At 41.2% G+C, this 14,527-nt stretch overlaps 1 protein-coding gene and 1 pseudogene across 10 annotated transcripts in view; one reads left to right on the top strand and one right to left on the bottom strand.

Moving 5' to 3' along the window:
• The window catches only part of GPATCH8 (G-patch domain containing 8), an 88,280-nt gene that overhangs the window by 40,671 nt on the left and 33,082 nt on the right, over positions 1-14,527 (top strand). For 5 of the 10 annotated variants that reach the window (XM_056127643.1, XM_056127640.1, XM_056127641.1 and 2 more), the window contains 3 exons: positions 2,845-2,889; positions 4,899-4,966; positions 6,454-6,540. In XM_056127643.1, the coding sequence (XP_055983618.1) occupies positions 4,940-4,966; positions 6,454-6,540 (114 nt within the window). In that variant the 5' untranslated portion in view covers positions 2,845-2,889; positions 4,899-4,939. The remainder of the gene's footprint in view (positions 1-2,844; positions 2,890-4,898; positions 4,967-6,453; positions 6,541-14,527) is intronic. The other 5 variants (XM_056127639.1, XM_056127647.1, XM_056127644.1 and 2 more) reach the window with 1 other exon arrangement.
• Positions 7,585-7,657, bottom strand: LOC130036286 (uncharacterized; annotated as a pseudogene).

Below are 14,527 nucleotides of genomic sequence, written 5' to 3'. Positions count from 1 at the left end.
ATTCCCTCCTCTTCCCCACCCCCCCCCCCAATATTCAGCCTTACTCTTCAGTTACAGTAGTCATAGTATCTTTACATTTTATTATTTTTTAAAATTTATTTTAGGCATCCTGGTTTATAATATTTTAACATTTTATTTTTTAATACCTTAAATGCTATGGCTTACAAAAGTTGTTCAAAATATAGTTGTTATGGGCTTTTGATATTTAAGCTGCAATCCTCTCCACCAGAGCTACCTTCCCTCCACCATTGTCCCCATTTTCCTAACCATTCCTAGCGAAGCCTGCCCTCTCGCAGGGACACAGTAATTTGTTTCATATTGCTTGTTGCAGCTAAATGATTAATGGAATTAGCAAAAATACTTCAGAAAGAAAACGTGTGAAAGAAACTGTGTGAAAATTGTCTCATTATGGGGTTAAATCTTTGTCTGATGATGTCCTAAGTTGTTTGTTGCTAGATGAGTCTTCTGTGTTATTGTTTTTGTTGAGTTTAGTTGGTTTCTACGTTTTTTTTTTTTTACCCATCTAATTTGGTCCACTCCTGCTGGAATTTTAGTATTGTGAAATTTGGATTTGTCAAACAGTCCTCAAACAGTCCAGAAACATCAGGATCTGTAGAGCTGTGTCAGTGAGTCAACACAGTGGCTGTAGGGTGTGGGTGTGATTGCTAGGGCTTCGAAAAGTACTGAGACTGGGGGAGCAGAGGGATGCTGACCGTCTCCACTCCTCGAAGACACCAGAGTTATCAGCTTGAGCATCAGAGTACCTGGAATGTTTGCGGTTTGGCATCTGCAGAGATTATTAGTGAAGCAGGGGAGTTGGACCATTGGTGTGGTGGTAGCAGTGGGGTGTGGCTGCAGCTGCCAAGGATTTGGCGGTCCAGGAACCTGGCCAGCCCTCTTCCCCTCCAGAGGGTGCCCCAGAGTTTTCATCCGGGAGACCTGTGTGTTCATGAATTTTAGCGGCTTGGCTTCCATCTCCCGGGAGATTTGGTCATGAATCTGAAGAGCAGGGCGAGTGGGTGAGTCGGCATGGCAGCGGCTGTAGGAAATAGGCCAGGGCTTCTGGAGTGGGGGAGAGAGATTTTCACAATTTTTATGTGAGCATTTTATGTTGTTGAGGTAAACATAATCTTAGGTACAGAAAATCTAATCTAGTATTTAATATAGTGTTTGGATTTAGAAAGGACAGAATTTCCCCACATTGACACATTCCAGATGTTTCCTTTTCTTTACATTGCTAGATTGTAGTGTTACATCTTTTTGGCTGATAGTGATAGTTTGTTTCAAGGAAAGGCTTGTGATTTTGTTTTGTTTTTTGATTTGGGGGTAGAGGAGCCACTCCCATAAATGCTAGGGTTCAACAGAATTATGCTTGGTTGGGTTGAGACAGGGAGTGCTGGGGAGTGGACCCCAGTTTCTTGCACATGCAAGATATATATGGCCTTCCGTTGAGCTTCCTGCACAGATCTGATAAAAGAATTTATGAGCTTTGGTTGAAGTTGCCACCTTTTTTTTTTTCTTTTGCTTTTTGGGTCATACTCGGCGATGCACAGGGGTTACTCCTGGCTCTGCGCTCAGGAATTACCCCTGGCAGTGCTCAGGGGACCATATGGGATGCTGGGAATTGAGCCCGGGTCGGCCGCGTGCAAGGCAAACGCCCTACACGCTGTGCTATTGCTCCAGCCCCAAAGTTGCCACCTTCTAATAGTGAAGTAAACACGAGGAAGGTCCTTAATTTAATGGGTGCCTTCTTTAAAGATAAGAAATCAAGGAACAGTGAGCCTGGATTTAGTTCAGTTTATTTTACAAAATAGTTGAGCCTTCTTAGAAAATACATTAGCAAACACGGTTGCTTACCTTTCTTTTAAAAAAAAAATTCACTGTAAGCGGTTATCCAGGTGTTCCATAGAGATGTTCTTTAATAGGACTTATCATTTGATGGCAAGTTAATACATTGAGGGGATTTCATAATGCTGCAGCCTTTTTATTATTATTCATTATTTTTCCATTGGGATTTTAGGGGTCTGGAACCCCTTTAATGGGAAGAAATTACTGCTTAGCCAGCAGTTGTATCACCTTCAAGTTGCTTTGAAAACCAGAGTTCTGTGAGTTACCCTTTAGTAAACTAATTATAAATGTGACCCCTTTGATGTCACTTTGTTTGCAGTTAGTTCCTGGTCTCCTTCAAAGCTTGAGTTTGTTGTGGATAGAAGAAAAGATGTGGTGGGCCTGGGAAGACTTCATTAAAAGGAAACAAAGTTCTAAGGAAAGCTGTTACCAGTTTTATTTATTCATAACAAAACTTGAATGCAGTTTCCCAGTTACTGAAAATCTAAGATTATTTCCAAACCTTTTATTTGTCCTTTTTTTCTTTAATCAAGAATTTGAGGATTATTCTTATACCCAAATCCTCTTAGTTCTTTTATTAAAACATATGACTTGATCACTCTCCAGTTGATCTGCCTTTGATGTTGTTTTTTTTTTTTTCTCAAAGAAAAGTTCCACCTTGGACCCTGAATACTGATTTACTATAATGAATAGTTAAATGAGAAATTGGAAATTAGAGCTTGTTTTCTCATTTTAAACTTTCCCCATAGTCCCCCAGCCCAGCATTATTAAAGAGGAGGTTGTTCACTTTCTTAAGTAGTAACAAAAACATCTCACGACCTGAGCAGTACAATTTGAAAATAACTGCTGTAGCACAGAGTGTCCTTCTCTGTCCCCAGTTGAAATTGGGGGAGGGACAAAGCCCAATTGTTACATTAACCATCCCATCTGCCTGCTAGAAGGCCTGTTTCCTACCCTAATGGTTTCTGCCTAACAAATGGTGTTTCTTTTTTACAGCATTTTGATCCTGGACTTGTTGTGGTGATGGTAAACTTAGCAGTGGTAATTTTTTATTTTCAGACTGAATTACTCCTTTTGTCATCAGTGCACCAATATGTTAGGCTTACTTTCTCTGTTGTAGCCTTCATCCTTCTGCTTGGTCTTTTTCATTTTCCTTTCCTTTCCTTATGCAACTTGTCTGATCCTTGTTCATTAAAGGGTAATGTTAAGAAGGGATGTATCTGTTTATGTTAGAACTGCCAAAAAAAAATCAGTTAAAACATTAAATTCTAATACTGTCAAAAAACTTGATCTCCCCACAATGTAATGGGCACTAGCACTTGCTACTGCAATTTATAAATAAAACAAACTTTGACTGCCTTAGAAGGCAAAAGTACTAATGCAGAGTTTATGCACAGGGGTTTACAGAGGTAATGAATTTGTACCAAAACTTAATGATTCTTCCAAAACAAAATCTGACAGACCAAAAATGATACCAAAACAAAATTTTTTTCTTTGATGTTTCTTTTCAATTATTTTATTGGGCCTTTTGTTTTTACCAGTAAATCCCTGACTGAGACGTTATGAAAGTGATATTGCACCTAGGAAGTCATTTTTATAACCTGTCTTTAATTTGGTCCTTTTGCTAAAGATTGCAGTCACTGCTTATTTATTATACCATTGGGCATAAGGTTCTACTGCTTTTTCCATTTTCCTTAACTGGCAGTCTTTGATAGTATGTGTTTGAACAACTGTAATAGAATTTTCCCCCCTTTTTTTCTGGCATAAGATGTTCTATATACTTAAGCATTTTTCCACTGATTACTTCTAATTATTTCCTTATTGTTAAAAACAATAATGGGATATTGATGATAAATAGTTAAACTTTAAATTTTTCACAACTTTTTAAAGACAAAAATTAATCCTATTTATGGAGCAACTGTAAGCAACTGTATACACTGATTTCTGGTTGCTTTGAAGTTTCCTTTTTCTTTAGGAGCTAACTGAAGTCATGATTGTGACTTTTTTTCTTCTTTTTAATTGTTTTTTGAAATACCTCAGATTTAGCCTAACAAAGCCCAACTTCTAGCCCAAAGGTATAATATATATGTGTATATAAAAACAACAACCCCCAAAAAAACAATTGTTTACACCAGCCTGAGTGAAATGATGAGGGAAGTAAACATTGTGTTTTTTCACTAAAGGTGTACAACGGATAAGGTAAGTCCTCTTTCAGTGGGCTTACATCACAATAAACAGCGCAAGTTGTGATGTAAAACAGCTGTGGTAGTAAAGTGCTTGTCTGCCCCATTTTGCTTTGTTTGGCTGGTTATGAGTGGATTAAATATACATTACAAAAATTTTCCAGCATAGATCAATTAGTTTAAAGTCAATTTTCTTCGCAACTAGTCCTTTTCACAGCTTACCAGTTGTCACAGTCAGTATTAAATCCACTCTGGAAAATGGGACCTTAGAGCACCAGTTTAAAAGTAAAACTGTTATTTAAAATTCTTAAGAGCAATTAACTGCCAGTTTTTTTGTGTGTGTGAAATTTTTTATAGCCCCATTTAATTTTCAACCATGAAAACAAGATACTATTAAGTGTATTGCAGTAACAGTTTTCCTGCATCATATTGTATGGAAACTTTTTTTTCTATTGAAACATACCCAATTGAGACATTTATTACCAGTTTCTAAAATGTGTAGAAGGAGGTAAAAGTGAAGTGATTCTAAATAAGTTATTTGGGGTCTTTAAAAAAATTAATTTCTAAAGCTTTTTTTTAACCTCCTGGTGCCAGTGTTTAGAAGTGCTTTGCATTATTTATGAATTTAGTTTTGTCATAATTCCCTGGAATTATCCCCAACTGGAAGATCAACCATGGTGATAAGTTGGGTGTAAACTGGGAGAGGTAGGTTTGGTTGTAAGCTGTGAGAATGGCTTGTGTTTGGTTCACTGTAGCTTTCTGGTCTCTGCACTCCAAGGCAAGATCTCTAACCACCCAAACCCAATGTGTAAAGTGAGCTGTTGGCTTAGCTTTGTGTCTTACCTTGGCAATGTGTTCCTGTTACAGGGAGAACAGATCCCATTCCAATTGTTGTCAAGTATGATGTCATGGGCATGGGCCGCATGGAAATGGAGGTAAATTAATTTCTCTCTTAGATATTTACATTGATCTTCCAAATTCAGATGCTAATAATGCAAAATACATTTCTGTTGCACATGATTTTTATTCATTCATTTATTTATTTATTTATTAGAGAGCCCATGTTCAGAGAATGCAGAACTTTTTTTTTTTTTTTTTTTTTTTGGTTTTTAGGGGACATACAGTGATTCCCAGGGGTTACTTCTTACTCTGCACTCAGCATTTATGAACTACTCCTGGCAGTGCTTGGGGGACCATATGGGATGCTGGGGGTCGAACTCAGGTTGGCTCTTTGCAAGGCAAATGCCCTACCCACTATACCATCATTTCAGCCCTTGTTTTAATATTTTTCTTTGGAAATTAGAAAACAATTAGGGGACCTTGAACCCACCACCCTTGGTGATAGCCAGCCGGGCAAGCAGTTTGGTGCAAGGGCTGTCTGATAGAGTTACTTGGGCTGGTTTAGTCCACCAAGGCTACAGCTAATGATGCTCAGGAACCTCTAGGGCCTGGGAGATGCTTTGGAGACTGTGATGTCAGGGAACAAACTGGGTTGGGTACATGCTTTACCTAACCTCTGGGTCATCTTGGCTTTAACAAAACTCTTTTTTTACATTGCCACTTAATCCTCTCTTTCAGAAAGAAATAATGCCAGACTTGACCCTGTATTCCCTGCATTCATTTTAGTAGGTAGTATTGTTTAGCTCTCAAAGTATTTGTTATGTGGGTCCAGGGAAATATCTCAGTTGGTGTGCACTAAGCCCTGAGTTTTATCCTCAGTTGGCACTGTGGGTTGTAGCACCTAATTGTCAAGCCTGGCGTGCAGGGCTGAGCATCATTGAGATGCTTCCCAAGTTCCTAAGTGCTACTGAGGAGACACTGACATGTAAGTATATATACTGTGGTAGAAGTTCTGCCCTTGGAGATCTGTGCGTAGCCGTCATCTGATACCTGCTTTTCAGGTCTAAAATATTTTATTCATTTACTTCTAATTTGGGGGCATTGAATATAGAATAAAGTTCAGTATTTTGCTTTGAGTATTAAACTAATGTGAACAAGCCTCAACAAATACGCCCGTTAGAATCATGAGCACACAAGCATATTTTGTAAACTGGTACTTTCCCTGTGGGTTGACAGTAGAGCAACAGGTAGCTTAACAGACTATAATGTTTATTTTATTTCCATGCAGTATTTTAGTTGTGGCAGTGAGTGTTTTTGTTTCCCCCCTCCCCCACCCCACCCCCTGCCCCTGCTTTGGGCCATATCTGGCCGAGCTCAGGATTCACTTCTGGTTCTGCACTTCTGGCAATTGCTCAAGGGACCATATGTAGGGCCAGAGATGAAACCCAGGTCAGCTGCATGCAAGGCAAGCACCTACCTATTGTACTATGTCTCTGGCTCATGCAATTACTTTTTAGGTTTTTTTTAATAGATAATTGGGTGTGCTTGGGAATTAAGACTAATTATGTCTATTTTTGTTCAGCTCGATTATGCCGAAGATGCTACCGAACGGCGCCGTGTCCTAGAAGTGGAAAAAGAAGACACAGAAGAGTTGAGACAAAAATACAAGGTACTCAAATCAAGCCACTCTTGCATGTGGAATTCTTACACTGAAGGAGGGGTTCATTTTTGATCAAAAGGACCTCTTGATGAAGGCATTTCTTTGACATTTGGTGGTGATACGTATTTGATTTAATATTTCTGTTAATGTTTCTATTTATTGCCTCTATAAAAGCAGTAGTGTTTATATTTCATAAATTTGTCAGCAAGATTAAATTCATATTGGAAAGTACAATGCCTGGGGCAGAGTAGGTAAGTATAACAATAAAGTTTTCTTTGAGAACTTGAGACCTGTTGGATTCAACTGGGGATGTAACTGGGAATCATTTTCTTCTCTTTTAAGTTTAGGAATTCAGAGCAGAGGATTGCTTAATGGGGTGGAGTGCATATTTTACATGCAGGAGGCCTGGGTTACGTCCCGAGCACTGCATCCTCCTCTTCTCACGTACTTCCAGAAGCAGCCCCTGAGCACTGAGTGTGGCGCAACGAGAGCATGAGGGCTGGAGACAGAACAAGTGGATAGGGCATTGGCCTTGCATTCAGCTGACTTAGGTTTGATCCCCAGCACCGAATGTTATGATTCTCCAAATATGCCAGGAGTGATCCCTGAATGCAGAGCGAGGAATAAGCCCTGATTCTAGCTGTATGCAGAATCTCTCCCACCCGGCTCCCCCCCCCCCCCCCCCCCCCCCAATGAGGTGAGAGCTTTGGTATTCTCTAACTCACAAAGTGAGTTAGAGAAAAATTGCAATTCAGAACATGGTCTATATTAACCTTGAGAAATTACTATGGAATATGGTTTTGAAGATGTTGTATGCCTATCTTTACCTCAAAATAGGTAAATTTGAAGATAATAAATTGAGCTTAGTTAAGATTGTATATTTTGTTGTTTTGTTTTGAGGCCACACTTGGCAGTACGTAGGGCTTCCGGCAATGCTCTGGAGACCATATGGTGTGCCAGGCATCAAACCCAGGTTGGCTGTGTGCAAGGCAAGTGCCTTTCTGTTTGTACTATATCTCCAGTCTCAGTTAAGACTTTTTTTCTTTCTCTTTTGCAAATACGGAATGCTTCACAAATTCGCGTGTCATGCTTGCGCAGGGGCCATGCTAATCTTCTCTGTAGCACTGTAGCCCTGTAGCACTGTCCTCCTGTTGTTCATTGATTTGCTCGAGTGGGCCCAGTAACGTCTCCATTGTGAGACTTGTTGTTACTGTTTTTGGTATATCAAATACGTCACGGGTAGCTTGCCAGGCTCTGCCTTGCAGGCAAGATACTCTCGGTAGCTTGCCGGGCTCTCCGAGAGGGGCAGAGGAATTGAACCCAGCTCAGCCGGGCTGGCTGCATGCAAGGCAAACGCCCTACTGCTGTGCTATCGCTCCAGCCAATCTTCTCTGTATCGTTCCAATTTTAGTATATGTACTGCTAAAGCAAGCACCCAGTTAATATTTTTTTTTCTTTTTGGGTCACACCCGGTGATGCACAGGGGTTACTCCTGGCTCTGCACTCAGGAATCACTCCTGGCGGTGCTCAGGGGACCATATGGGATGCTGGGAATTGAACCCAAGTCGGCCACGTGCAAGGCAAATGCCCTACCTGCTGTGCTATCACTCCAGCCCAAGTTAAGATTTTTTTTTAAGAAATTACCTTAGTTAAAAGAACTTACTTTGCTTTTGATACTAGTGATGACAGAAAAGGAGGTTTTTTTTTTTTTTTTTTTTAAATAGAAATCTGTTCTACCAGAGACAGAGATAGTTACAGAGGTTAAAGCAAATCCTGATTCAAGTCCTTACACCACAAATGGTCCCCTGAGTGTCATCAGAGATCACTTTTGTGCACAGTCAGCAGTTACCCCAGTTACCCCTGAATATGGACCAATATCCTTTCCTCCCAAATTCTACCCTAAATTCTGCATAAAGTGAAAACTGGTAGAACTGCAAGGAAAGATGTTAAAGCTTCCAGAGAAGCTAGAGATACCAATGTACTCCAGAGGACTGATGGAAACAGGTAAAAGGTAAAGGTAAAGGTAAAGGCCCTCCCGTTGATCGTCGATTTGCTCGAGCGGGCCCAGTAACGTCTCCATTGGAGACTTTGTTGTTACTGTGTCTGGCATATCGAATACTCTCGGTAGCTTGCCGGGCTCTCCGAGAGGGGCGGAGAAATCGAACTCGGGTCGGCCATGTTGGCCACTTGTAAGGCGAACGCCCTACCGCTGTGCTATCGCTCCAACAGCAGAGGAAAAAAAATCAGCAACACTAGTTGGAAATTTTGAACAACACTTTTTTTGTTTGCTTTTGGGTCTCACCTGGTGGTGCTCAAGTGTTGTTCCTGCCTCTTCACTTAGGAATCACTCCTGGGTGCTTGGTGGACCATATGGGATGCCAGGGATTGAACCCGGGCTGGCCGCATGCAAAGCAATCACCCTAACTGCTGTAGTACTACTGCAGCCCTTTGGACAATATAAACAAATCTCACCTAGTGGTTTTATAGGACTCTGTACCTAAACATTTGTGGGATATGTAAACAAAAGATATGGCGGTATCCTGGATTGTAAACCAGATATCAACATATTTCAGTGAACTAATTCAAGTTATCAAAGCCAGCTTGTATATTTTTGGGAGCTTGGGGGATATGCCTGGCAATGCTTAAAGCTTTCTGGTACTGTGCTCATGTGTGACCCCTGGTGGCTATATTCGGTTCTAGGGATCGGTTCTAGGGATCGACCTGAATCTGGCTGCCTGGCTACATGCAAGGCAAGCACCCTAACTCCTGTACTGTCTCTCCAGAGTACAGGAACCTGGGAAAAAATAATTGTTCGAGGGCTGGAGGGATGATATAGGAATTAAGGCTATTTCCCCTGCATGCAGCCATGAAACTTCATCCCCAGCACAACATAAGGGTCCTCAAGAACAACCAGATGTGGCCCAGAAACCAAGGGGAGAGGGTAAATAGCCACATTGTAGTCATACTTAATATTGGAAAGTTGCATGCTTTCTTTTTGAGGTTTGAGACGTAACAGGGACATCTGGTATTTTTATTATTTTGCTGGCTATCCTAAATAGAATAAGGTGATAAGCAGAAACATGTTGTATGAGATAAAAATTTTTTGTAGGTATAATCATGTACATAGGTATTAGTTAAATGTTTAACAACTTAGGGAGAATGCCAAATAAACAGTCATAAATTTATTTTTTATTTTGGGAGGCATATGCCCAGTGGTGCTCAGGGCCCACTCCCACTGCAGTATTTAGAGGATCATGTTTTGCTTGAGATCAAATCCAAGACTCTTGAACGTGAAGCATGTCTCTCCAACCCACTAAGCTATAGATTTAAAGCTTTATATGTCAACAACAGAAGTTAGAAAATTAACCTTACAAGGGCTGGAGCAGTAGAAATATGTGTCTGCTCCATAGAAATTCATCTCCACCTAGACCCAGGATATGAGAAACTTCCACAGAAAATAAAGAAATCAGGGGCCAGAGATATAGTACAGCAGCTAGGACATTTGCCTGCATGCAGCCGACCTGATTTTGATCCCCAGCACCCCCACATGGTCCCTTAAGCCTGCCAGGAGTGATTCCAGCTCCCAAAGCCAGCAGTAAACCCCAGCACCAGCACTGCTGGTGTACCACCCCCCCTTAAAAAAAAAACACGAAGCAAACAAAAAAATTTAAAAAGACCAAAAATTAAAACTGCAGACTATACAAGGAGACTATACCATACATGCAGACTATACGTTGAGAGAAGATTGGGAGAAGTCACAAATTATAAAAACATGTAAAGGTAGCAGAAATACTATTAATAATTGAAGACTTGAAATAAACTATAAAATAAGAATACCAGGGAGCTAATGCAGAGCACCAAGGCTTTTGTTACATAGTCTCTTGGACAGTGTCACAGTGTCACGGGTAATCTCAGAGCACTACCAGGTGTGGCTCAACATACCAAATAAGATAAAAACAAAACTGTTTTTTTTTTTTTAAAGCCGCAATAACAACCGAAGGACAAAATCTGTGCACCAGTTAAAAAAGGGATAGAGGGGCTGGAGTGATGTACCCAGCACTACACCTCACAATACTCAGTGATAGTACAGCGGGTAGGGTGTTTGTCTTGCACGTGGCCAACCCAAGTTGATTCCCAGCATCTCATATGGTCCCCTGAGCACCGCCAGGAGTAATTCCTGAATGCAGAGCCAGGAGCAGCCCCTGAGCATTGCCGGGTACGACCCAAAAAGCAAGCAAGCAAGCAAGCCTTTATGCATGCATGCATAAATAAATAAATAAATGGATGGATAGAAAACAAATTGGAAAAACATTTAAAGAAGTTGGGTTAGATGGGGAAGATTGGACCATACCCATGTCTTTACTCCTAGTTCTTTGTTCAGGGATTACTCCCTAGTGTGCTCAGGGAACTGTATTTGATGCCAGGGATCAAACCCAGGTAGACCAGGTGCAAGGCACGTGCCCTCCGCACTGTATTACCTCTCCGCCCCTGATTTTTTTTCTTTTTTTTTTAATTTTTATTAGTGAAACACCATGAGGTATGGTTGTAGACTTACAAATTTTTGTGCTTGGGTTTCAATTATACAATGATCAAATACCCATCCATGATTTTTTGTTTTCTGTGGAAGTTTCTCATCCTAAATTTAGGTGAGAATTCCTTTGGAGCAGGTCTATGTGTACCTTAGCTTGCACCTGGTTTATTCAAAAATCTGAAACTTTCATATGAACTGTTTTTGTTTGGTGGGTTTTGGGTTTTGTTTTGTTTTGTTTTGTTGGCAGGGGTGGGGGGCACACCTGGCAATACTCAGGGGTTACTCCTGGCTCTGCATTCAGGAGCTACTCCTAGCAGTACTGGAGGAACATACAGGATACTAGGTATAGAACTTAGGTCAGCTGCTTGCAAAGCAAATCCCGTACCCATTGTACTATTGTTCTGCCCCTGAACAGATTTTATACTTTTGTTTCTGTGGAGGGGGCAGGTTGAGCCATAGCCAGCTTACTCCTGAAATGTACTCAGCACCGCACCTCGCAATACTCAGTAAACTGTAGGTGGAGCTGGGGGCTTGAAGCTGTATTGACCACATACAGGGCAAGAGCTCTCACTCTGGCCTTACCCTTTTTAAATATTTTTGTTTTGGGGCCATACACCATTGTGCTGAGGCTTACTCCTGGCTCTGCATTCACGGATCACTCCTGGCAGGACTTGGAACCATCTGGGATTCCAGGGATCAAGCCAGGTCAGCTGTGTGCAAGGCAGGCGCCTTACTCAAGCGTACTCTTTCCAGCCAATAACTGCTTACTTTTTAGATCTTTTTTTTTTTGGAGACTTTCTTAGGTTCTTTTTTACAAACATGCTACTTTTGTATAGGTAACTTTGTTGACCCCATTTTGGACTTTGGCCAGTTCTCACCCTTCTATCTACACATTCTCCTTAAACGTGGTAATAATGATGATACAGGGGTCAGAGTTATAGTACAGTGGGTAGGGCATTTACCTTGCATGCAGCTGGCCCGGGTTCAATCCCTAGCATTCCATATGGTTTTCAGAACATGAGCAGGAGTAATCCTTGAATACAGAGCCAGGCATAACCCCTGAGTATTGCTGGATATGACCCAAAAAGCAATAATAATTATTATGATACAAGATTTCACCCATTATGCCTTAGTTTAAATATTTTTCCCTCATTAGAAACCTTCTCTATTTACCAGTTTAAATAAATACTTCATTTGTTTTAACTCTTACCATACTCTTTAATAGAAGTTAAAGATTTCTATAAAGTTTTATGTAAAAAAATACAAATTTTGTTCATCTGTCTGACTAATGATAAAAAAGAACCTTCAGGGAGGAAAGACTTTGTACTATTGTATTTAGCACATACTTGGCACATAAAAACTCAGGAAGTCTGAGTTGAGCACACCCTTAGAAGTAATGGGAAAAAACAGATTTAATTGATAATACTGTGGATATATCCTCTTGGAGCATAAAGGGAAGTGCTCGTGATCGAAAACATATGTAGCGTGAACTCTGCCTCTTGATCTACATCTCTGACTCCTGGAAATATAAACATTTAAAAGAAACCTTTTAATTCTTTTTCAAGTTAAAATTTACCATAGAGTGAAAAATGGCTAAATAATTTACAGCCTCATATGATTATATAATATTTTGAAGTCCTTTTCCCTCCCTGAAATTATATCCCATTTGAACTTTCTGATTTAGAACTTTCTATGGCCACCTGATCCCCTCCAGGAGTGATGTCTGAGTGCAAAGCCAGATGTCAGCCCTGAGCAAGTGTAGCACCTCCAAAAAGGCCTGTTTTAACAATGCTTACTGAAATAAGAAAAAACAGTTACCAAAATGAAAATGTTAAGGTTAGAGAAAATACAAAAACATTTCATATAGTTTGCTTCTCAGTGACCACTGAGTAAATGACATTAATCAGCAATTAATAGTACTTGGAGATGGGGACTTGCTTTGCTTGCAACTGACCAGGGTTAAATCCCCGGTACCCCCTATGGACTGGAGCAATAGCACAGCGGGTACGGCGCTTAACTTGCATGCAGCTGACCCGGGCTGACCCTGGTTCAATTCCTCTGCCCCTCTCGGAGAGCCCGGCAAGTTACTGAAAGTATTGCGCCCGCACAGCAAAGTCTGGCAAGCTAACCGTGACGTTTCGATATGCCAAAAACAGTAACAAGTCTCACAATGGGGACGTTACTGGTGCCCGCTCGAGCAAATTAATGAACAATGGGAGGACAGTGCTACAGTGGTACCCCATATCACTCAGGGTCCTCACAGGAGTGATCCCTGAATGCAGAGCTAGTAGTAAGCCCTGAACACTGCTGGGTTTACCCCAACAACTATCAAGGTGTGGGGGGAGAAATACTTCAAGACTGAAAGTGCTTGTCTTTCACATGGTCAGCTACTTAGGTAGGATGCTTGCTTTGCACATACGGTGTTTTTCCATTTCTTCAGGTCAAGTTTTGTAGAAAGGGTAGGGTCTTCTGGCAGTTCTCAGCCAAATGGGCCAGTGGTTCTTGCAAGGACCCTGAGGTGGCTGATTGCACAGGCAACCCTGCTGTGCTAGGGATCTCTAGGTAGGGCATGAGTCATCTCTCTGATGTCTCATGTGGGTGCCAGAGGTATGGCCAGGATCAGGGCGTGCACCTTAACCCCTGTGCTTTTCTCTCTGATCCCTAAGGTATTTGGAAGGGCTTTGGTTGTTTTGCTTTTTTGGGTGTATGTAGGGGGCATACAGGGGTGAGTGATGAGGGGTCACTCCTGGCTCTGCTCTCAGGGATTATTCCTGGTTGTTCGGGAGAGCATATGGGATGCTGGGGGTTGAACCTGGGCCAGCCACATGAAAGGAAGTGCCCTACCTACTGTACTTTCCCTCTAGCCCCAGATCCCTAAGTTCCATCCTTATTAAATATGATCCTAAGAGCTTTATTTTCTGACTTTTGTGAGATTTTTTTTTGGGGGGGGTTGCTTTTGTTTGTTTTGGTACTGCACTTGGTGACAAGATTAATTCCTGGGTCTGTGCTCAAGAGGTTACTCCTGGTGGGACTTGGGGAACCATATGGAAGCTGGGGATCACACCAAGGTTGAATGTCTGCAAGGCAAGAGCCTTACCAGCTGCACTCTCTCTGGTCCTAATTTTTGTGAGTTTTATATTTTTATCTTATATCCTAAGGTCTTTGCTAAACTAGTTCTAATAATGTACATGAATTCTTTAGGGTTTATTACATACATTATCAGTAAATAAAATGTTTTTCATTCTTTATCTTTTGGGGGAGGGATTTGGTCCACACCCTACGATGCTCTCCGTCTACACCTAGATCTATGCTTGGGTGTGTCACCCCCATACTCGGGGGACCCTGGAGTGCAGGAGATTAAACCTGGTCAGCCACATGCAAGGCAAACAGCTTAACTTCCATCTCTTCAAGATCCACATCTTTATCTTTTTTGGAAGGTAACACCCAGGGCTACACCCGGAATTA

The sequence above is a fragment of the Sorex fumeus genome, unplaced genomic scaffold (genome assembly GCF_029834395.1).
Source record: "Sorex fumeus unplaced genomic scaffold, SorFum_2.1 ptg000063l, whole genome shotgun sequence".
NCBI classification, from domain to species: Eukaryota; Metazoa; Chordata; class Mammalia; order Eulipotyphla; family Soricidae; genus Sorex; species Sorex fumeus.
Note: the sequence above shows the minus strand (reverse complement) of the source record. Positions and strands in the feature narration are given on the sequence as shown.